The sequence below is a fragment of the Spermophilus citellus genome (assembly GCF_964194105.1).
Source record: "Spermophilus citellus genome assembly, chromosome: 10".
Lineage (NCBI taxonomy): Eukaryota > Metazoa > Chordata > Mammalia > Rodentia > Sciuridae > Spermophilus > Spermophilus citellus.
In genome coordinates, this window is record NC_138197.1 from 113,439,129 (window position 1) to 113,463,055 (window position 23,927).

Here is a 23,927-nt window from a genome sequence, read left to right on the forward strand (position 1 = left end):
TCAATTTCTGCAAAACAACAAAACAAATAGGATCTTTGGGATCTTTCTTTGTTTTTTTGTGTTGAGTCTATTAACTCTTCTAATTCATGAATATGAATTGTCTCTTGGTTTATTTAGAACTTATTTAATTTCTCTGAATATGGGTTTTACTTTTTAGCACAAAAGTCTTATACATGTTTATTAAGTTTACTTCTATTATGAATGGACTTTTTAGGATTTTTATTTTCAGATTGTTTATAGCTAGTGTATAGAATATAGAAATATAGTTGTCTTGTGTGTATTGTTGCATTTCATATCTTGTGACCTTGATTCTATTGTTATGTGTGTGTACTAGAATTTTCTACAAATAAGAACATGTCTTCTGCAAAGACACTTTTACTTCCTTTCCAAACTACTTGTTTTTTTTCCCTTTTTCTGTCATATTTATGTGAGCTGACCCCTATTCATCTAAAAAATGCCCACCATATTCTTTCCCAGACCAGTTTTTCCAGACTTAGCTCAAGCCCAACCTCCTTATTGAAGCTTTCCTCTCAAGTAAGAAGGGCCTTTTTTTTTTTCCTTTTCAAATTGCCTGGGTCCCTAATTGTCCGCACATTATAGTTATTTAGTGTTATTCTGTATTCTTTGTTTCATGCCTATTAGTCTTGTTTCCAGAATTAAGTAGGCAAATTCTTCAAGTTTATATAGCCAGTAAGCTGGCAGTTGCTACCCCAGAGTGTAAGTGGTTCCACTCAGCTAGTGTTTAGGGTCTTCTTATCTTGGAACAGGGCTGTACTGCTTGATCTCCCACAGGCAGATCTGTCTGGTACCTTCCTCCTCTAAGCCCAACACTTGATTACATAGCCCCATTAACACCTTGTGCTCACTGCTTAGAGCCATAGTAGCCATTGCCTTTCTTTTTTTAAAATGTGTGTGTGTGTGTGTGTGTGTGTGTGTGTGTGTGCGTGAATGCGCGCGCGCATGTGTATTGTAATTGGACATAATAACAATTTTTTTATGTGGTGCTGAGGATCGAACCTAGAGCCTCACATGGGCTAAGTGAGCACTCTCCTGCTGAGCCATAACCCCAGCCCCAATTGCCTTTCTTTTCCCTTGGAAGTCTTCTAGACAGAAGTAAAATGAATATTTTGTTGTCGTTGTTGTTGTTTGTTATATTCTGCAGTTTTCTTGAAGATTAAAGAGTTGATCAAAATATGTTCACCAAAAAATTAGAATATAGGGGACTGTTGTAATAGTTATCTCTATTCAGATTATTTAAATCTCAAGAAAAGACTTGCTGGGTGTGATAGCACACACACCTGTAATCCCAGTGACTCGGAGGCTGACGTAGAAGGATTGAGAGTTCAAAACCAGCCTCAGCAACTTAGTGAGGCCTTAAGCAACTTAGTGAGACCCTGTCTCAAAATAAAAAAAAATAAATAAATAAAAAGGGCCAGGGATGTGGCTCGGTGGTTAAGTGCCCCTGGGTTCAACCCCTAGTAACAACAACAACAACAAAAAAAAAAAAAAAAAAAAGAAGAAAAGAAATGACTATTGAACTGGGCACAGTCATGTACATTTATAATTCCAGCCACTAGGAGGCTGAGATAAGAGGGTTACAAGTTTAAAGCCAGCTTCAGCAACTTAGTAAAACCCTATTTTGGAAAAAAACATTAACTATCAGATAACTATTACTATTTACTTTAGTTATCTTTAAAAATGTAAAACAGATAATGTCTTACTGGTGGAGTTTCTGTTCACTTCTGTACATTGACTTTCTTATAGCCAGTAAGCTGGCAGTTGCTACCCCAGAGTGTAAGTAGTTCCACTCAGCTAGTGTTTAGGGTCTTCTTATCTTGGAACAGGGCTGTATTGCTTGATCTCCCACAGGCAGATCTGTCTGGTACCTTCCTCCTCTAAGCCCAACACTTGATTACATAGCCCCATTAACACCTTGTGCTCACTGCTTAGAGCCATAGTCGCCACTGCCTTTCTTTTTTTAAAATATATGTGTTTGTGTGTGTGTGTATGAACCTGAAAGAGGGTGTATGTGTGTATAGACAGTTATATAGATATATACCCATAGTAAAAAATGTTCCCACTCATTGCTTCTTTTTTGATATTCTATGGAACTTTATAATAGTGCCCTTTTAACATTTTCCTGGTTAGAAAATTATAGCACATACTTATCAAAAACTTATGAGTAACATTCCCATTTCTGGCACATTTACCCACAGTGTACTCAATCTACAGACCCTCTATTAAAACAGCATTTGATTTTACTTAAAGTGACATTTTTATTTGTATATTACACAAACAATGCAAGTTCATTATAAAAAAATTAGAAAAATTGTAAAATTAATTTAATCAAACTTAAAAGTTGGAATAATCATTGTTAATAATTTTCTCAGCTTATATGTACAGGGAATATGTGTGTGCGTGGAATTTTGTAATTTTTTTTCTTTCCTTAATAGATTTTAATATCTTTTATAGATACATTATTATTCTTAATGGTTATATAGTTAATTCAACCAAAATGTCATCTTTAGATGATGAGATTTATCAAGAAACTTTATGATGTATTTATATATCATAAAACATTTTTAATGTTTTTAGCTTCTTTTCAGAAGGCATAGTTCTATTAAGGAATCAACAATAGATATAATAGAAATATACAATTCACTGGTCTGGATTGCAATAAGGGCTGCGGCACAGGTTGGTGTGATTCTTATTTAATTTTTCTTATTAACATCATATTGTTATTCTCCTATTTGCTATTAAGGCAGCACAATGTATCTAAGAGAAAAGAAATTTTCACATTCTTTGGGATTTGTGTCAATTATGCTTATTTGGAAAGATTAGAAATACTCTATAGTGTATAGTGTTTTTAATCTATGTTGTAATTTTTCTTTAATGAAAATATTGGTGCATACACATATATGCATACTGACATGTTGGCAAATATATTCCGTAGGCAGGTGAGGTAGATTGTATAAAATACTTATACATTAATTAAATTGTTTATTTGACTGTTAATTTACAATAAACAGAAATTTACTGACTCATAGTTCTGAAGGCAGGGAAGTCCAAGATTAAGGGACCAGCATCTTTCAAGGGCCTTCTTGCTACATCATCCCATGGTAGAAGGTAGAAGAGCCAGAGAGAGAGGACAACCAACTCAGATGATTGCTGCATTGATCCATTCATGAGGGCAGAGCTCTCATGGCCTAATCTCCTCCTAAATGTCCCACCTCCTAATACCACCACATTGGGGATCTAGTTTCCAATGCACATGAACTTAGGGGGACACATTCAATCCATAGCATTTACCTATTGGATGATATATGAATCAGAAAACTTATCTTTGTGAATTCTAATTTATGTATTAATTATAGGTCAGTGAAGCTGTGCTAGCAATTAACCTACTTATTGGAAAGAAGAATGCTAGAACTGACGAAGTCAATCAAATGGTATTGCCAAATATCCCAGAGTTTGCCACTGTGGACATTTTGTCTTCATACACAGATTATTTGCTTGGTATGTTTGAATGTCTACATATTTTACAAAAAAACTGATATATGTAATATATAAACAAGTTCTGAAAACTTAATTGTGTTTTGTTGGCTTTTAGCTTATAAGGATCATGGTTTGAGGAGCCTCCGGGATGGGTAGGGGTCCTAGGGCCAGCTTCCAAAAGAGAGGGCTGTTTGTTCACTGCACCTGTGCACAAGTCACTCAACTTGGACTCTGTGAAAAAGTGGTATTTCTTAATATTTGCTTATTTTACAGTTCACGTATCAAGGGGGTCCTTTGGGGAATGTTTGCTTGAAGGGCCTTCCCCGATCCTCTATCTAAAATGCATGTTCACTCTCACTTTCACGTGACTCATTATTCTTTTCCTTAGATATTTCACATTTACGTATACATTCAAGGATGTGTTTGATCTCCTTCATTCATTAATTATCATCAGCTTCCTGATGTTTAGTTACCATCTACAACAAATTATACAGTTGCTTGCACAGAGCGGGCATCCAGTGTTAATAGTTGTTAAGTGAATTAGTGAATGAGAGGTTAGCAGAATTTAAATTTGACCTAACTACTATTTTTATTTTTGCTTCTTTATGACTTCCTTGTTATTTTGTAAACTCTAATATATATCTCTAAGTTAGATCAGCAATAACATAAAAATTTACATGTTTGTCTACTCATTCCTTCAAAAAATATTCATTAAGGGCTTCTTGTGTGCTAAGCACTTGAATAAGTGCTAAGAACTAAGGTGCTAAAGTCTACTTTGAGACGGACTTTTCTGTAACATTAATACCTGATTTTGTTTGGCATGAGCTGAGCATTGAGCCAAAAGAGATGAAGATTTTTCCCTTTAACCTGAAGGGGTGGCAGTGGCCTTCCAAACCTTCTGAAACCACATCTGTAAGTGACAGTTTACTTGGCCAAAGGGTCAACCTCCACTGAAGAGTTAACATCTGAAATTCCCCCCTTCCTAAACTCTACTCTGAAGAACAGGGGACTAGGACTGTTTCCCAACCTAGGAATTGCCTGAGGTCAAACCATCAGATAGACTTTTTATAGTAAGGCTTCGTTTTTATATTTGTGTTTCCTTTATGCCTGGTAGCATTTTATTTCATCAGGTTTCTGGACCATCATCTAACTTCACATGGAGTGCTCGCTAGAGTCCCCACACTTGGGTTCTCTAGAGATAAAGCCATTGATCTGGTGCAGAGCCGCCCTGCAACCAGGAGGAACTGGTCATGACCTTTTTTGCTTGACACTGCCTGGAAGCTCATATCTCCCAGGTTCCCAGTGCATCTCTCATAATCACACATTTATTGTTTTGTTACAAAAAGAATACAGTATTCATAACCAAAGAGATCTCAATTGGAATCCTTGTTCTGTCAAATCTTTTAATTTCTTGCAGCCTTATTGGGAGACGGGGCAATTTTTAAACTAAACTTTTAAGACAATGCCTCAAAGCTTCCTCCATAGCTGTTTATTCTTCATAACAGCTCTTTATTAATCCTGGAAGATGTATCTACTGTATTCTAGTCATTTTCTTCTGCTCTACCAGTTTTTAGGACAGAGATAAAAAAATAAGTCTCATCTAAGATGGATCCTAAACTCAGTGACTGTCAACAAGAAGAATTGATTCTTATACTCAAATGTTCTGCTGCAGCCTGCAGTCAGGCTCAGGTGGACTTCATGTACAGTTGTTGTGAGGCCCAAGCTAAAGAGACAATGGCCACCTGGAGCATGCTCTTCTCATGGCACATGCCAGGGCCAAAGAGCCACGAGCCAAATCACTCAGGAACATTGAAGGCCTCTATTCCTATCCTTTCCTATTGGTATAGTAAGTCATATGGTCAAGTCCGATATGAAAGAGGGAGGGAAATATACTCTGCTTGTAGAGCAGGGAGAAGGGTGTGAATGGTTACTGAATGATGATCTAACCACCAAACATGATGAGTTCAGTCTATGACTAGTGGCTGCCTGAGCAGAATTCTGAACCTCTGCATGGAAAGTCAGGAAAAAGGTGCTGCCATGATCAATTAACGATGTCATCTATGGGCACACCACGGAGAATGGCATCCTTTAAACCAAATGATGTTAGCTGATTCAGCTGAGTAGTCTTCATCTCAGTTTAATACTAGAAATTATGCTTTCTTGTTCCATTTTAGTGGCTTTCCTAGCATATTCCATATTTTCCCCCATTTCCATTTTGTACCATTACCACTACTTTACTATTTAAACTATGAAATTATGAAATGTTAAAGTCAAATCTATTTTGCATTTTGCCTTGCCTAAAGAATAATAATTTTGCCCTCCAGTCTTTTCCTGGCAGGCTGATAATTAATGCATGTTGATGGCTTTCCTCTCTTCAGTGTTTGGGTTGGATGGAGGTTCTGAATTCCCACCTGATGGCCACAAATACACAGATGTCAGTGGAGTTCATATCATAATGAATTGCCAGCGGGGAAAATCTCTTAACAACAACAAACAAAACTTGTTTAATTTTCTTGGCATTAACATAAATTATCATCCAGAATAAACCTTCTCACCCATCTTAGCTTTAAACAATATTAGCATTGATCTATACATGAGGTGGTGAACAAATTCATCGTTACTCTTTACAAAGTACTGCATCTACTGGATCAGATATTTCTTTCTTTCTTTTTTTTTTTTTTCTTGCATGCTTTTTCCTTTGTCTTTTTTGATCCTGGGGAGTGAACTCAGGGACTCATGCTTACTACCCACGTACTGTCCCACTAAGCTATATATAACCCCAGTCCTGTACTAGATGCTTTGGTCCAGAGGGAAGGAGTCAGAAAACACATCAAGGAGGCAGGGTCTTGCCTTCCATGAGCTTTTGGTCATGGACAATTAGAACATGAGTACATACTGAATTCACATAAATTCATCTCTCAAGAGGACCATCTTAGTGAAGGCAGAATTAACATATGCCTTTGAGGAGATTGGACACAGGCCGGATGGCATGAGAGAGTTCCTTAGCAACATAGTTTTCTAGGAGAAGTGGATTCTGGGGCAGTTGTAAATTGACATGAAGTACCAGAAATGAGGTGCTTAGTCAGCTTTTTCATTGCTATGACCAAAAGACCTGACTAGAAAAAAATTTTAGAGGAGGAATAGTTTATTTGGGGCTCCTGGTTTTGGAAGTCTCAGCCCATAGGTGGCCTACTCCTTTGCTCTGTGCTGAGCTGCAGCAGAATATCATGGCAGAAAGGTGTAGTGGAGAAAAGAAGCTCAGAACATGACAGGCAGGAAGGAGAGACCCCTCTAAACCATAGACAAAACATAAACCCTAAAGGCTCACCCTCAGTGACCCCCCTTCTTCATCCACAGCCTACCTGCCTACAGTTACCACCCAGTTAATCCCTACCAGTTGAAAAATGCACTGATTAGGTTAAGGCTCTCACAACCTAATCATTTCATCTCTGAAATTTCTTGCATTCTCTCACACATGAGCTTTTGGGGGACACCACATTTCTAAACTACAGCAGGAAGGGAAGCAAACATTTTCAGCAGAGAAATTCATGACCAGAAGCATGATGACACAATAGACTAGTCATATGTGGAGAATGGACTGTATATCATCTAGCCAGAACCTGAAAGTAATCTGTAGAACAATAAAAGAATCCAGTGATTCACTGGTCCAATTTTCAAGTATTCTTTACATTGTCTTAGAAAAACAGAGACTGTGAAATGATCTCTGGCAGTATGAGACCATATTTAGATTCATTGCAAAAAAAAAATTATCAGATGCCTACTTTGCAGTTATATTCAAGTATAAACAATTCTTTTGTCTTGGTTTTCTTGTGGCCTTACTAAAAAATTCATCTGGGATAAAAATTATTAAATTCTGCATTTTGGATTGGAGGTCTCAGATGCAACCTCTTGCAACTAAATACACATAATTCACAGAAAAATATAAATGCATGTCATGCTAAAAATTAATGTTGGCGAACCTATTGTCAGAATACAAACAGATATATGGAGTGGAACTGAGAATCACTATTGACCCTTAATATGTGTTTTGTCTCTTGAAATAGAGCAAATCTTACCTTAAAAATTATGATTTATTTCTCCTTTACAACTTGCCCCTGGTTCAGAGACATGGGCTCAATGCCTCTGATATCTCCCATTTTTCTATTCCCCTAAGATACAGTTCCCCATAGTAACAGGCAACTAGAGTGATAAATTAATTAAATCCCAAATAATTACATCACTTTTATGTGGGGATGAAGGAAAATCACCTGTGCTAGCAGTTGTGATGTTAATAGCATGTGTGTATGTGTGGGTGTATGTGTGTATACTATATCAGTTCAGAGTATCATAGGTGAAACTATTCAGTTCTGATTAGATCCAGCCTCATCAAAACAGAGCTTCTCAATCCAATGTCTGCAAAAGTCCTAGAAATTCCACTCAGAGATATCCACATCCATCCCTTAAATCCAAGAAGAGATAGTGCAATGACCAAGGAAAAGAAATTGCACATTCTTAGCAATTTCCTTGAACTAAGTATGAAGCAACTTTTCCAGGCAGAGTCACCCATACAAAACAAGAAACAAGAAACAACAATGGCACTTGTGAGAAACAAGAAACAACAATGGCACTTGTGAGAAAATAATTTCAAATGAGGGCAATGGAATGCTATCCTGAAGATGGAGAGGAAGATTTTTTCCTTTGGGGAATAAACAGAAACATATCAGGGTTTTTGACCCCTTAGTAGGGCCTCAGCAGTCAATGACTGACACAACAGTAGAAAGCCAGAATGCTAGAGGTACTGGGATGAATAGCATCTAGTGCTCTTTGAGGGTGATTTCTTGCTTGATTTCATTTATTCTTTAGGAAAATCCTCTAAGAGTGTCATTATGCACATCTATAAATGAGACAAGGGGCTCAGAGAAGTTATGTAACTTGAACAATATTTAATTGCCAATACAAACCCTTGTCTATCCAATTCTGAAGACTGTGACATTGATCATTATGTTGGGTGTGATTAGAAAATGTAAGGAAATCAAAGAGAAGAATTGATGCTTCTTGTCAGCCTGTTGGGTGGATTGGACTGAAATGACATAGAAGATGCTTCTGCTCATTCCAACCAAAACATAACAGCCATGCTAGATAGAAGGGAAGAGAAATTGTTTTAATTTGTAGCTGAGCCTAAAGCCAGAATAGGGAAATTCCAAGTTTACAAAGTAAAATGGTGGATTTGTAAGTAGGTGCTGAACCTCAAGCCCTCAATGAAGAAGAATTAGCATTAGGACTGACAGTGAGGGCTGAGACTTTAATACCTGTCCATGGAAGAGTCCTGGAAAAAAGACCCTACAAAGGGGGGCAGTCAGAACTCAGCTAACTGCATAGAAATACCTTGCCTACTAGCCTGAGTAGACGTAGGGGTCATGTCAAATGTTTACTATCAAGGAAGAAAAGAAGCCACTTGGAAGAAATTGGAAACCCACTTTAGGTTAAAAGGCCAAAATTCATACCACTTGAATGGTGTAGGGAAATCAGCAGAAATACCAGCTCAGAACTGGGGAGACCCAGGGAGCTCTGGCTGAGGCAGACAGGAAACTACTGTATACTCCTCAGGTCACCAGGGACTTCCCCTCTACCATTCCCAGTTCTTCTGAAGATGATTATTGCTCAGATTGTATCTGGAGAAATTCTGGTGATACTTTGGATCCATAAAGAAAAAGAAAATAATTGAAATCATTCATTAGAAAAAGCACCTTTTGTATAAGGAACCCAAAGTGAACTGCTCTTAAGTTTTCTCTGGAGCATTAAAGAACAGATGACATTTATTCTCAAGTATCAAAACACAAAAGAGATAAAGGGTGTGGAGAGGCTTCTCTCCACCTTCTCTGTACCTGACTCAGTTCTCCCCAGAAGCAGTATTACCTGTGTCAGTGTCCTGTCCCTGTGGTGACTATCCACAACAAATTCATGCCTTAAAATGACTGAATTTATTATAATTCTGGAGGTCATATGTCCAAAATGAGCCTCAATGGGCTAGTAGAAGTATGTACAGGGCAACTTTCCTGGCAGGCTGTAGGCGAGAACCTATTTCCTTGCATTTTTTGGCTCCTAGAGGCCACCTGAAATCAATCAATCAATCTCTCTCTCTCTCTCTCTCTCTCTCTCTCTCTCTCTCTCTCTCTCTCTCTCTCTCTCTTCTCGCTTTTCCTTCATCTTTCAAGCCAGGCAAGTAGAATCTCCAAATCTCTCTGACATTCTTACTCTTCTGCCTCCAGCTTCCGCATAGAAGAACCCTGTGATGACACTGGGCCCACCTGGATAACCCAGGATAATATCCCCATCTCCATGACAATTGATAGGCAGCCTTAATTTAATTTGGCAATTTTAATTCTCCTTTGTCCTATAACCTAACGTAGTAACAGGTTCTGGGGACAGGAAGCAAACATCTTTACGGGACCTCATCTGCCTTCCACAATCAGTTCCTTGTGTTCCCCGTCACCATTATTTCATGCTCATCTGAACTGTCAGAGTTCCCGTGTAGAGGTCAGATCCACTCCAGTTCATTCAAACAGAGACTGATTAAAGGACTTTCAGAGTCACTGGGAAAGCTAAAGAAACATTCTTAGCTAAGAGTCCAGAAGTGACTAAGTCACCAAAGGAGCTGCTGTTTTGTTTTATAAAGGAAGTTGTAGAGTCAGGAATTTGCCTACAACATAGGAAGCTGCTGCTGTAGCTGTAGGCTCAAGAATCATATCACCTCTGCCAAAATCCACACCCACCAGAGATGCATCCATTCTTGTCTCATCATTTAACCCAGTTCCAAGTTCAAGTCTTTTCTGAACGCACTGAAGTCATCAAATCTTGGAAATGTGATTTTTTTAAAATGATATCTTCAGTTTAGGAAAGTACTTGGAGATGAGATGTTGAGTAAATCAATCTGGTATATACATGAATACATTGTTATATTTTTTTTCCTTTAAAGTACAAATAGCAGTATAACTGTATACAATATTGCTTCTCTTTTCTTTTTTCCTTTAACTTAATATGAATATATCTTGGTATTTTTTTCTTATCAATACATAGATTTTTTGGCTGTATAACATTCCTTGATATAGTCATAGCATAATTAATTAGTTTTCTTTTGATATTTAGTTTTCATTCCTCTATTATTGCATGTACATCTATTACATATATATCACATGTATATACACATTACATATATACATGTCATTGTGTATATAGACTGGTGTATCTACTGGTCAATTTCCATAAGTGAAATCTCTAGATCAAAGGGTCATTTTATAGGTCAATTTCACCAAAAGTCTTCTAATAATAGTATGCCAGTTTGTACTTCTGTCACCAATTAATAGGAGGTGTTTTATTTCCCGACACCCTTGCTGACACAAGCACATTGTAGACACTTTTAAAACATTTTTTACATGGTGGGAGAAAAAAAGGTTTAGTTTTAATTATGCATCTCTTACTAGGATGAAGATTGAGCATCCTTTCTGTGAACTCTGCTCATAATTTTTGCCCATCTTGAGATTTTTCTCTTCTTTTTTGTAGAGGCCCTTTATTATGGAACTCAACATGTTAACTTGATGTTATTTTCAAATGAATTTTTCTAATTTATCAGTTGTTATTTAATCGTTTTAGTGATACTTCTGTCCTATGAAGAAACTTTTTCTTTCTACATAACAGAAAATTATTAATGTTTTCTTTGATAGCTTCTGGATTGTCAGTTGAAAGGTCCTTCCTACTCAGATTTTTTCAATAATTTATGGAAGTCTATTTGGAATACGAAAAGTGTGTCAAATGGATACTAATTTAGTATTCCCAGGTGAATACCCTATTTCTGTACTTTTCTTTTAGTTCCTATTAATCTGTTCAGGCTTTAATACTATATTCTTTCAATTATTATGGTCTTATAAGAATAAATTTAATATGGATTAGGGTAAATTCCCCACCCTATTCTTTTTTCCAAAATTGGCTTTTATGGCTCTTTTTAAAAAGTCTGGAAGCAACTTGTTTATTTAAAAAAAATCTTCTTATATTTTTACTGGAGTCGTAGAGTTGTATTACATTTAGATATTAACCTATAAATAGCTTATATTTTATTTTATTGAATTATCTTAACAAAGTATTATGTACCCTTTATATTTTTTAATTCAAATTTTCAGTAGTATTTTAACATTTTCTTGAAATAGATCTTATATTTTCATGTTAGGTTTGTTTTTAGATATTTTATCTTTTTATTAGTGGTGTCAATTTTTTATTACATTTCTATTAGATGTTATTTTAATGTACAAAAGTTATTTATGTCACCATATTTATTTGATTATCCTTAAATAATATTCTTCACTTGGTCTTTCATGAACATGGTTTGAATCAGAAGCTGTTTTCCATAAAGGATCATGTGGTAAATATCTTAGCGTTTTGTTCTCTGTTGCAAGTGATCAGCTCTGTGTAGCCTGAGAGGAGCCCTAGATAAAACATAATGAATGAGTGTAGCTGCATTCCATTAAGACTTTACTTGTGGACACTGGCATATGAATTTCATGTATCACAAAATAGTATTACTTATTTACATATTTTTCAACCATTAAAAAATATGTAAACTATTCTTAGCTCATGGGTCTTACAAGAACATGCATGGTCTAGATTTATCCCATGGGTTATAGTTTGACACTCTCTGGAGAAAGTAAAGTTCTTCTACTATGAATATAATTCTCTGGCTTCTCCTATAGCTTTAGTTTTTGTTTTCTTACTGTTGATACTCTATTGCGTGAGGTACATCCTGAAAAATTATACCTTTATTGTCAATTGTCCTATCTTTGTTTTACTTTGGGGGTAGAATTTTACTTTGATAACTAGGTTCATAAATACTTCTTTCTTTTGGTTTACATTTTCCTATCATACATACTCCCATCCTTTTATTTTCAACTGTTCTAAATAATTTTAGTTTACATGTTTATTTTATAGAATATAAAGTTGGATTTTCTTTTGTTATAAAACTCAACAGTATTTTTCTCATAACAGGTGATTTCAATCAATTTTAATTTATTAATATGGGAGGAATGGCATACTTGATGTTATTATTTTGTATAATTTTACTATGTATGTATACATGTTATATGTAAGTATATATGTTTTATATATTTCTTTGAAGAGAGGGACATTAGGAAACAAAACTCAAAAGTTGTAATGGGGGAAAAATATTAAAATATTTGTCAACTCTTTGAGAAAAATTAATTATAGCAAAAAACCCTCACAAATGATAAATATTAGTAAAGTAGTCCCTGATATTGACACATTAAAATATTAGGGATTCTTGCTCAACTCTAAGCAAGTAAATTAGAAAAGCTATAAAATTTATAACTTTCTAGAAAACATAATTTACCTAAGTAATGGTGAAAATTTTAAACAGATCTATTACTGTGGAAAAGATAATGTCATATTAGAAATTAAAACTGAAAAATAAAGTTAATTAAGTTAAAATATATCATAATAAACCCATTACAAGTTAGCACATTACATATCTCTGTAATGCCTCACTAAATAAAAGGTAGTTGAACTCCTATACCTACTTCTGTAGTCACTCTGTTGTCATATAATTTTGGCTGAAATAAGTAAAGAAAATCCAGCTGCACACAGTATGTAGTTAGAAACGAGAAGCATTTCAAAAGCCTCTTCACATGATGATGGATATTCTTTTTGGAGACCATATTAGATCTCCATCAGAGTTAGTTTCTTAAACGCAAGTGTAGACTCTGAAACCATATTAGTGAAGTTTTTGTAAAAAAATACTTTAGTCTATCTTTGAAGTTTCAGTAACTCTTTTACTCATACATTATTTTGTAACATTATATATTAGACATTTGGAAATTTTTGGTTCCTTGAGTTATGCGGAACTTCTAAATGTCAGTACATTTCCTTGGGCAATATTTAAAACTCAAAAAATTTGAATATCACCATCATTCCAATCAGAAAAGTCTAAGTACTGGAAAATTCATGGTAGTAAATATAAGTTTTCCAAAATTCAAACTTTCCACTTGAAAACTTGAATTTTATCTTTGGTAGCAAACATCGTTCATTATTTTCCTTCAAGTCATGCTTGCTTCTTTCATTTTTGAGAAAATGTTTGCCCCCCACCTAAGTCTTAAAGCACTTAGTTTGTCTTGTCAGTTGTTCTTTCAAGTCAAAATGGCATTTTGTGAGGGAAAGAAGGAACACATTCAGATTTCACCTCCAGCAGTCACTAAGTGCTTTTCCTGGAGACAGCCTTTATATTTCAGTATGCCACAGAAGTGCTTTGTATGCAGTCCCATTTATCACAAACAACATCAGCAGTGTGGATAGTTAATAACTTTCACGGCTTCATCAGTAGTATTCTTAAGTGAAACTAGCATTTTAATTAATTTATTCATTTGACATGAAGAATGCCAAGATCACTAGTACAATTAGGCGCTACCACCTCCCGAGGTTCCTGCCAAGTTACCAGTATGACTAATGTCTGCCTTTGCCCTCAGTGCAAATGGCAGCACAATTGTTCCAGGGTAAACCACTACATTCAGAAAAACTCTTCAGCATGTTGAGTATTTTTTTTTTTTTTGCATTATTGTCGATCATTCACATGAAAGGAGGTCCTCTTGGGATAGTTGGTGCTAATACCTTTAGACATATATGAGAAAAACTTTTAAGTCCAGCCACATCTGTAAATTTGAGCCATTTGTAAGGCAAAGTATAATTCTGCAGACAAATTATGAACTGAGTCCTGAGTCTGCAACAGCATCTTTAATCCAGGTGTTTTTATTATTGGAAAGTGCTGTGAGTTCTTTGGATTTTGACCTGGTGGTGATTACTGCACCCAGAACACGTAGGTCTTAGACCTCAGGATGGACATTTGGCAACACCATGGGTACAATGCTTTATTAGTATCTAGGTTTTTGAGGGAATTTCTCTAGCTGAGGGAATTTCTCTAACTTACTCTACATGATACTCCACTGGCTTTTCCATTATTTGAAAAGCTGTAACAAATAATTTTTTGGATTATTACATATGTTACATTTATAATGTTTATTTCCTTTTTCTTTAAACTGTGAGCAGTTGGTTCCAACTTGTTGGCTGCATAATAGTATTAAAAAATGTGCAGGTCATCATCAAGTATACTCTGCTGTTTCTTTCTGAGATGAACACCTCTCTTTCGTCATCTGCCTCCTCCTTTTTACTCTCGAGGACAACGACTTTGGGCATGACTCCAAACATTTTGTGGTTTAGGGTTTTAGCTCTTCCCTGATTTTACTGAAAGTAGAATTTCTGTTTTTGTTACTTATTTTCTTTGTTGTTTAGGGGTGATTTCCAGGAGGAAAAGAGGTTTTGCCAGTACTACATGAACATTTTCAAACTAGAAGTCACCACAAACTAGTGTTTTTTTTTAAATAAACGTTTCACTCTTTTAATATAAATATAGAAAGGAACACAAATCATGCAGATAAAAATTTCATGAACAATTTCCCAGGAAATGCCCGTCTAACCAACCCTGGATCCATAAATAGAACAAGACCAACATCCAGGAGGTCTATACCATGCCCCTCTCTGGCCTCTAGCAATCTCCCTTTCTTCTGATTTCTGACAGGCAGATTAGTTTGGCCAATTTTTAAATTTTGTAAAAATGAAATAGTACAGTCCATATTCTATTGTTTGGCTACTTTTGTTCGGTGTTTTGTTTGTAAGATTATCCTCTTTGGGCTGGGGATGTGGCTCAAGCGGTAGCGCGCTCGCCTGGCATGCGTGCGGCCCGGGTTCGAGCCTCAGCACCACATACAAACAAAGATGTTGTGTCCGCCGAGAACTAAAAAAATAAATAAATATTAAAAATTCTCTCTCTCTCTCTCTCTCTCTCTCTCTCTCTCTCTCTCTCTCCTCTCTCACTCTCTCTTTAAAAAAAAAAAAAGATTATCCTCTTTGTGGATGTAATATACAGCTTATTATCCATCCTAATATTGATGCACATTTGGGGCTGTAATGAATAATGCCTCTATGAACATACTCGTACAGGACACGGGAAACACAGATGTGTGCATTTTTATGTACATGCCAAGGAGTGGGATTCCTGGTCATGGGGTGTGCATATTTTAGTATGTAGCTTAGAAACTCTCCAAGGTATTTTTTTTTAAACCCAGAACCCTATATTGAAATGAACTCCTTTCTTTACATCACTAAAGGTTATGTCCATCATAAATCAAGTGCCCACTTAACATAGGATCAGAGAAGTGGGGGACTGGGGAGGGAGGGGAAGAGACTGAGAGAAACTCAATAAAAAGACGTTTCAACATTTAATTAATAGGCATTCATGATATAGGCATGGGAGAAGTTAGGAAGCAGTCATCACAGTCCTTGCCAAGACTGAAGGGAGAGATGATTCTTCAAGTTGAAAGGTCTTACCATTTTCAAAGCAGCATAAATAAGAAAGGACCTAGACCTGGACCCCAAATGAAATATTAAATCACCACAAATAATAATAAGAGTTGATGGAATATATTCCAGAGGGAGGAAATTCAGGTCCACTGGAAAGGAATGAGCATTTGTTGGCATCAGGCTTCTTGCCATCAATGATTGGTGCTAGAAAGCAGGAGAGCAAGGTCCTTGAAGTTTTAGGGGAAGATGAGTTTCTACTGAAATCATATATTTAACTAAATCATGAGTCAAGTATGAGGGCTTTGTAAGGATGCAAATAGTTTACTTTTGGTGCACATTTATTGGTGCACATTCTTGAGAATGCACCCCCAGTGTACAAAGTTGCACATGAAGAAAGGAAGCAACAGAAAGGAGGGCGGGAGAGAAGGAAAGGCAGGACCTCAGGGCTTCCTACTATGCAGCAAACTGGAAATACATCCGCACAAAGTAGGTTGGCAAGTTTGTGAGGTCAGGAATGTCTTGAAGCAGCATGGATGGATTCTAGGCAGCAGAAAAAATAACTAAAAAGCTAGATATTATCATATTAAGAATATGGTAAAGAATACAATATTACTTTCCTCCACAAGGGAGTAAAAAAGACATCCAGAAATTATAATGGAGAATGTTCTTTAAGAATCCATGGCCCAAACATGAAGTGAATTAGAATATGACATGATTTTGAGACTGGTATGAGTAAAAACAATCCATTTGATCTTTATGCTAAGAAATTAATCCTTTGTGAGTCTCAAGATTGCAGCATTTACCCTTCGTGAAAGAAATTTTGTCTTAAGGAAGTCAACAGTCCTTATGAAGTTATAATAATTTTAAGTATTTATTGATTTTCAACTTAGAGGTAAAATAAGGAAGGATTCTTTATGGAGACAGAACAGATCTTCAATGTTATCAACTTTGAAAACAGGCTAACAAGGAAAAGGAAGGGAGTAGATACTTTTAGATCACAAAGTATGACATCAAGAGATTATTTACATTTGGTGGAACTAGAAAGAGAGCTTTTAGAACAATGTTGATATATAAAAATAGGGGTACTAAATTTGGTGCTGTAAGTATAAAAATTTTGAAGTCAAAAGAGTGGTTGTACAGGAAACATCACATCCCCAGTCCTATTTTGTATTTTATTTAGAGACAGGGTCTCACTGAGTTGCCTAGCACCTTGCTCTTGCTGGGGTTGGCTTTGAACTCTCGATCTTCCTGCCTCGGCCTCCCAAGCTGCTGGGATTACAGGCATGTGCCACCACACCTGGCGAGAATTTCAGTAAATGTATGGTGAAAATAAGCAGCTCATTAAAAGATACAACATGTAAAATTGGGTTACTTTCAGAAATGCAAATATGATTTAGTATTAGAAGATCTATTAAACTAAATCACTACATTAACTGATTAGAAGAGAAAAATACTCATCCTCTCAAATAAATGCACAAAAATTTAATAAAATTCAATCATTCATGAGTCTAAAACTAGGAATTAAAGTAAATTTACTTAATTTGAAAAAGTTATAAGTGAGGAAAAAACCTACTGCATTTATACTCAATATTCATATGCAAACACTGTCCCCTTTAAAAGCAGGAGCAAAAAATATTATCACCACTTTGGTTCAAAATTGTTCTGGAATTCCTGCCTTGCACAGTATTAAAGGGAAAAGAAATTTTACAAAATAAGTAATAGGCAAGAAAAAAAATCTGTCATTAGCTATGACATATTGACACAGCTAATTCCCCAAAACTACAGACAGTAAGAATCAATCGGTGTAAAATTCTATTTCTATAAATTTTAAACAGGCAATACATTTAAAAAAGATATTATAATCACTATAAAATATATAAAACATCAAAAGATAAATCTAACAAAAGTTATACAACAAAAATTATAAAATTTTGTTGAAAAAAGTCCAGAAAACAAAGGTATATAAGAACACTCGATATTGGTAACATGCCAAGTACGTTTTCTAAAAATGATTTATAAACAATGTAGTTTTGGAGCTGGGGTTGTAGCTCAGTGGTAGAGCCCTTCCCTGGCACATGTGAGGCACTGGGTACCCTCCTCAGCACCACATAAAAATAAATAAATAAAATAAAGGTATTGTGTCCAACTACAACTAAAAAATATTTTTTAAAAAATGTAGTTGCAGTAACAATTCATCAAGTTTTATTTTGTGTAATTTAACAACCTGATACTAAACTTTATATAGAAAAGCAAAAGCCAAGATTGATTAAAAAAAAAAAAACACCTGAAAAAGAACTACCTCATTACTTCCACTTTAAGGTAATTTGTGTACTTATGTACTAGATAATATGTAGTAACATATTCATAGCAGCCTTGTTCATAATAACAAAGACAAAAACAAAACAAATTCAGAAAGAAACCCTATGTACATCAACATTAGAATAGATAAATAAATTACAATATATTCATTTAAAGGAATAATATATGGTAATGAAAAATTGTCAATTAATTATAGCTATATTCATGAGCCTGAATAAATTTTAATGGAAAAAGATAAATGCATGCAATTTCTCTCCCAAAAAAGTCCCCAAAAGATAAAATTAACAATACATTATAGGATACATAATATCCACATTTAAATGGTAAAGGACAACTGTGAGCTATACATATTTACAGAGCAAGAGAGGGAAAAAATTCAGTAAATGGTATCATATTCCAAATGTGTCTGGGACCTGTTTTTTTAACTCATTGTATGTCTTCAAATTCTCTCTATAACCACTTGCAACATGCCCATTTTAAAGAATAGACTCAGAAAAATCAAAAGCTCAGAGAGGACCAAAGCACAGAGAGATTCAAGTTCATATTTTGCTGAGAAATACTGCTGGGATTTGAAATGAGACTCTACTCTTCTATTTTCTTCCTTATAGATCTGATTCATTCCTCCTCATAAATGAAATCAAATGAATTGACTTGAATTGTTTGAAACTATAAAACTCCCATAAACATCTTTTGTTAGGGTCTGTAAACAAGTCAGGATGTTGCCTGGCATTTTGCCAGAGGGAGTGGTTTGTGAAGTAACGCCAGCGAGCCATTAAGTGTGGAAATTCCTTATTGGTTGACTGCTGTATCTAGTTTACAAACTAGATAAGTTAATTAAGATAAGCTGTGTGGAATGTATATATACACCTCCTGTCCTACAATAAACGGCTCCTACTCCTGCTCTATCAATCTACACAAGTTGCCCGTCACCCCCCAGCTATTTTGCCCAGCCAGCTGGGCTGCGGCAATCTTTGAGCAAGACTTTGTACATATATGTGTTTAAGTTTTATGAGAGCCTACCAAATTGCTTTCCCCAAAAGCTGCAATCATAATTGTATCTGAACATTCTAGTTTCTTCAAATTATAACTAATATTATTATTTCCATATTTTAATGTCTATGTGAAATGGCATTTCATCCTAATTTGCATGCCCTTGATTTTTAGTGAGGCTAAATTATTTTGTCATTTGGGTTTACTTTTCTATGAATTACTTGTTAAATGTGTGTGTGTGTGTGTGTGTGTGAGAGAGAGAGAGAGAGAGAGAGAGAGAGAGAGAGAGAGACTAGCCTATTGAAATTTGATTACTGAACATTTTTCTTAGGTATTTTTATATAGAGACAGATAATTCATATGTGTTCTTATTATCTTTTCTCAGTCTGTGATTTGTCAGTTAACATTGTATCTGAAATCTTTGAGACACAAAAGTGTCTTCATTGAACATATGCTCATGTGTCAGTCCTTCCCTTATAAGTTCTGCATTTTTTTCTGCATTTGGTTGTTTTCAAGAAAAGTATAACATTGTATTATTTAAATTTTTTTTTTACTTTCAGATAACTATGAAGTTGCCTTCCAGAATTGCTGTGTAGTTTTGCACCAAAATAATGACATCTCTGACAACACAGATGCTAGAACAAAGATTCAGACCAAAGTAGAAATTACATGGGTCCTTCTCCTGCGCTACTATATACATCTACAAAGAATCAATAACATGAACAAATTGCTAGGTAGGTTTCAATGTGTTAAAAAAGAACATATTCCTTTCTGGTTCCTATTTAGGTCCTATTTGTTATTTAGAACTATGAAATTCCTCCTCCCTCCCTCCCTCCCTCCCTCCCTTCCTTCTTTCCATCCTTCCTTCCTGTCAAGGACTGCATTGAACTTGAGATCCTCCCACCTCAGCCTCCCCTCCTGAGTAGCTGAGATTATAAGCATGTATCACCATGCCTGGCTGCCTGGCACAAGTAATCTCTTGTCAGAAGATAAAAATTTCAGGGGTACTTAATCTGGAATTCATGGGCCTTTCGGTAGAAAGTATTTCAATGTAATTGGTTTCCTTAGAAATTTTATATATTTTATTTCACTATGATATAGAAACATCCTGATGCTTTCCAAGAATGCCAGAGTGGTTGGTCCATGGCTCAAGATGGTTTGGAAACAGTGATCACAATGTGACAACTTATGAAATAAATAGGATAAAAGTTTGGCTTTAGAGAAACCAGTATTCCAGTATCCAGTATGAAAAAGAGAAGAAATGCATAGCTTAAGATGGGCTATTTAACCCTGTGGAGCGTTGCTGTTCTTGTTGAGTTTTCTTTTTTAAATGACTGTTTACAGAATATCTAGAAAGACTGGTAAAGTCTGCTTCCTATCAGTCCCTCTTGTGGTTTTGTAAGAATGTACATTATCATGGATTATCTGTGCCTATGACGTCAGTGACACAGTGTTGCTGAGCACAAACAGAAAAGACAGTTTGACCCACGCTAAGGTCCAGCAGTGAGGAAGTCAGCAGGGAAAATAGGCTGAATTACAGAGTGACCGACTCAGGTATCAGGAGTTAGCAGTGGGATAAGCAAGTGCTCAGAAAGGTGACAGGGCTAAAAATTTCATGGTGATGGGGCCTAGAGCAGTGGAAGTACAGAGAGGAAGGAGGTGGACACGAGGCAGTACAGCCAGCTCTGGTGACGCCCTGCCCTGCAGCAACCTAGCTAGCCTCTGATTCACCTGTGGACATGTCCCATGTCAAACACCCTCACTGCTTCTGCGCTGGGTTTTCTTGGAAACTCCAGGACAGCTTGGAGGTGTCAGGCAGTCCACATAACTAGGATAACTTTCAACTAACGAGGCTGGGAATGGCTAGACAAACAGTTGGGCTTCTGTCTCGTACTGGGACTAAATCTCCTTGGTTTTTCAAGAGGTCTCAGGAGGATCGAATCCTCGTTGCCCATAGTTGTAGCCCATTCATTGACTCACATTTATTAGCTCATGTTTCCCCCATCCCAGTTTGCCCGTTCCTCCACTTATGCTCCTTGAGATCACTTTTCAAATAAATCACCTGAACCTAAAATCTTGCTTTGGGGTCTGTTTGGGGGGAATCCCCCAAAAGACAGGTAGACAGAATACATGGTACTATTATTATTACTCAACACTGGAAGTGATATCCCATGTGCCTCTGAAATTTTCTTTCCTGCCTTTGACAAAAAAAGTAACTCCATTAGTGTATTAGCTCTAAAATCAGGAAGATGATTGGCAGCGCCTCGCTGGCTTGGGGATGATGCCTGAGAGGAAAGTTTCTGATTTGGTGATAATAGAAATGAAACCAAGCCAAGTAAGCGGAACAAGCGGCCCAGGCTTTAACTGGGGTGGGGGTTCACCTGGAGGAGAAAGGGAACAGCACTACCAGGCTGGTCCCTGGACATAAGAAATGGGGCAAGCTTTCATTCTTGTGTGGGGTTGCAGGGTGGGCCATATCCTGGGAGTTTCTCCACTGGTTATGGGCGCAGTGTCAGAAGATGTTCTTTTTCTTGTGCAAACATCCTGGTTTGAGGCTGTTGCAGCTGCTGAGGGAGCAAAGTGTGTGGGCGAATGAAATCCTATACGGTGCTTTCAATCAATAGCAGGTAAAGGGCCCAGGAGGTTGTTTGACCTCTGTCCTTTTGGGGGGCTCCCAACAGTTTCATTCTCACATCTAATCTATTCTTGGAGACATTGTGGCAAAGGCACCCTGGCTTTTATGAGGCACCTTGTCTCTGTGGTAAATAGATTTCTTGGGAGAATGGGTAGGGTAGGGGAAACCCATATAATACTTTCAATGGGTAATAGACTAAGAGTTAGGGCCTGGGGAAGGCATCTATCTGCCTTTTTGTCACCTTGATGGTCCCTGACTGTCAGAGATATACAGAGCAGTGGTTAGCACACAAACCAGCAACATCAAGACATTCTGTCACCTAGCAGGAGTCTAATTCAAGTATTTTTCTTCCTTAAGCATCTGCAAAGCCAGTATCTGGAATTTCCTTGCCAGATGATACGCTTCTCACATCCCTTTATAACTCCGAACTGATTTTACGTGAAAAAGAAATGCATTTTTTTCTTAAAAAGCACTTACAGCTATATTCGTCGTCTTGTATTGATGAATTCCCAAAAGAACTTTTTCTAGGATTGGAAAAACCACATCTTGCAGAGAGAGTCCTATATGACACAATAGCCAAGGTAAGTTTTTAAAACATTAAATCTCTACGGTATTTTTTTTTATTGGTTGTTCACAACATTACAAAGCTCTTGACATATCATATTTCATACATTAGAATCAAGTGGGTTATGAACTCCCATTTTTACCCCAAATACAGATTGCAGAATCACATCGGTTACACATCACATTTTTACATACTGCCATATTAGTGACTGTTGTATTCTGCTACCTTTCCTAACCTCTACTATCCCCCTTCCCCTCCCCTCCCATCTTCTCTCTCTACCCCATCTACTGTAATTCATTTCCCTCCATGTTTGTTATCCCATTCCCCCCATAACCTCTTATATGTAATTTTGTATAACAATGAGGGGCTCCCTCCATTTCCATGTGATTTCCCTTTTTTTCTCCCTTTCCCTCCCACCTCATGACTCTGTTTAATGTTAATCTTTTCTTCCTGCTCTTCCTCCCTGTTCTGTTCTTAGTTGCTCTCATTATATCAAAGAAGACATTTGGTATTTGTTTTTTAGGGATTGGCTAGCTTCACTAAGCATAATCTGCTCTAGTGCCATCCATTTCCCTGCAAATTCCGTGATTTTGTCATTTTTTAGTGCTGTGTAATACTCCATGGTGTATAAATGCCACATTTTTTTTTATCCATTCATCTATTGAAGGGCATCTGGGTTGATTCCACAGTCTAGCAATTGTGAATTGTGCTGCTATGGACATCGATGTGGCAGTATCCTTGTAGTGTGCTCTTTTAAGGTCTTCAGGAAATAGTCCGAGAAGGGCAATAGCTGGGTCAAATGGTGGTTCCATTCCCAGCTTTCCCAGGAATCTCCATACTGCTTTCCAAATTGGCCGCACCCGTTTGCAGTCCCACCAGCAATGTACAAGAGTACCCTTTTCCCCACATCCTCGCCAGCACTCATTGTTGTTTGACTTCATCATGGCTGCCAATCTTACTGGGGTGAGGTGGTATCTTAGGGTGGTTTTGATTTGCATTTCCTTGACTGCTAGAGATGGTGAGCATTTTTTCATGTACTTGTTTATTGATTGTATGTCCTCCTCTGTGAAGTGTTTGTTCATGTCCTTGGCCCATTTGTTGATTGGGTTATTTGTTTTCTTATTGTCTAATTTTTTGAGTCTCTACGGTATTTAAAACTTCTTAGAATTCGTCCTCACAAGTCTGAAGGAAGTGCATGAACCCCTGTATTGGCACAGAGATCTCCATTTCCAGTTTTAGGGAATGCTCATTTTTGTTTTACTATTTAGGCAGGTGAAACATACAGCCTAGATTTTCAGGACAGTTCACATTTCAAATGTTCTGTCTTCTTGTTTTCATAAACCTTGAATTTCTCTCAGACTTTTCTACATTCCTGCACAAAACGTCTCTCAGGCAGCCATTTTGCCAAGAAGTGACACAAATTTCAATATCACCCCTCTCTAGTCAAAGTTTCTAATTTATACTTCATTTCTGTACCTTTGTTTTAAATATATAATAAAAATTCAGGGTGTG

General features: G+C 36.6%; 1 protein-coding gene across 1 annotated transcript in view; it reads left to right on the top strand.

The window, feature by feature from the left end:
• CFAP54 (cilia and flagella associated protein 54) overlaps window positions 1-23,927 on the top strand; it is a gene marked incomplete at its 3' end in the record, with an annotated part of 282,789 nt that overhangs the window by 212,500 nt on the left and 46,362 nt on the right. The window contains exons 60-63 of the mRNA XM_081309497.1: window positions 2,596-2,694; window positions 3,375-3,516; window positions 19,776-19,949; window positions 22,208-22,431. Coding sequence (XP_081165623.1) covers window positions 2,596-2,694; window positions 3,375-3,516; window positions 19,776-19,949; window positions 22,208-22,431 — 639 coding nt within the window. The remainder of the gene's footprint in view (window positions 1-2,595; window positions 2,695-3,374; window positions 3,517-19,775; window positions 19,950-22,207; window positions 22,432-23,927) is intronic.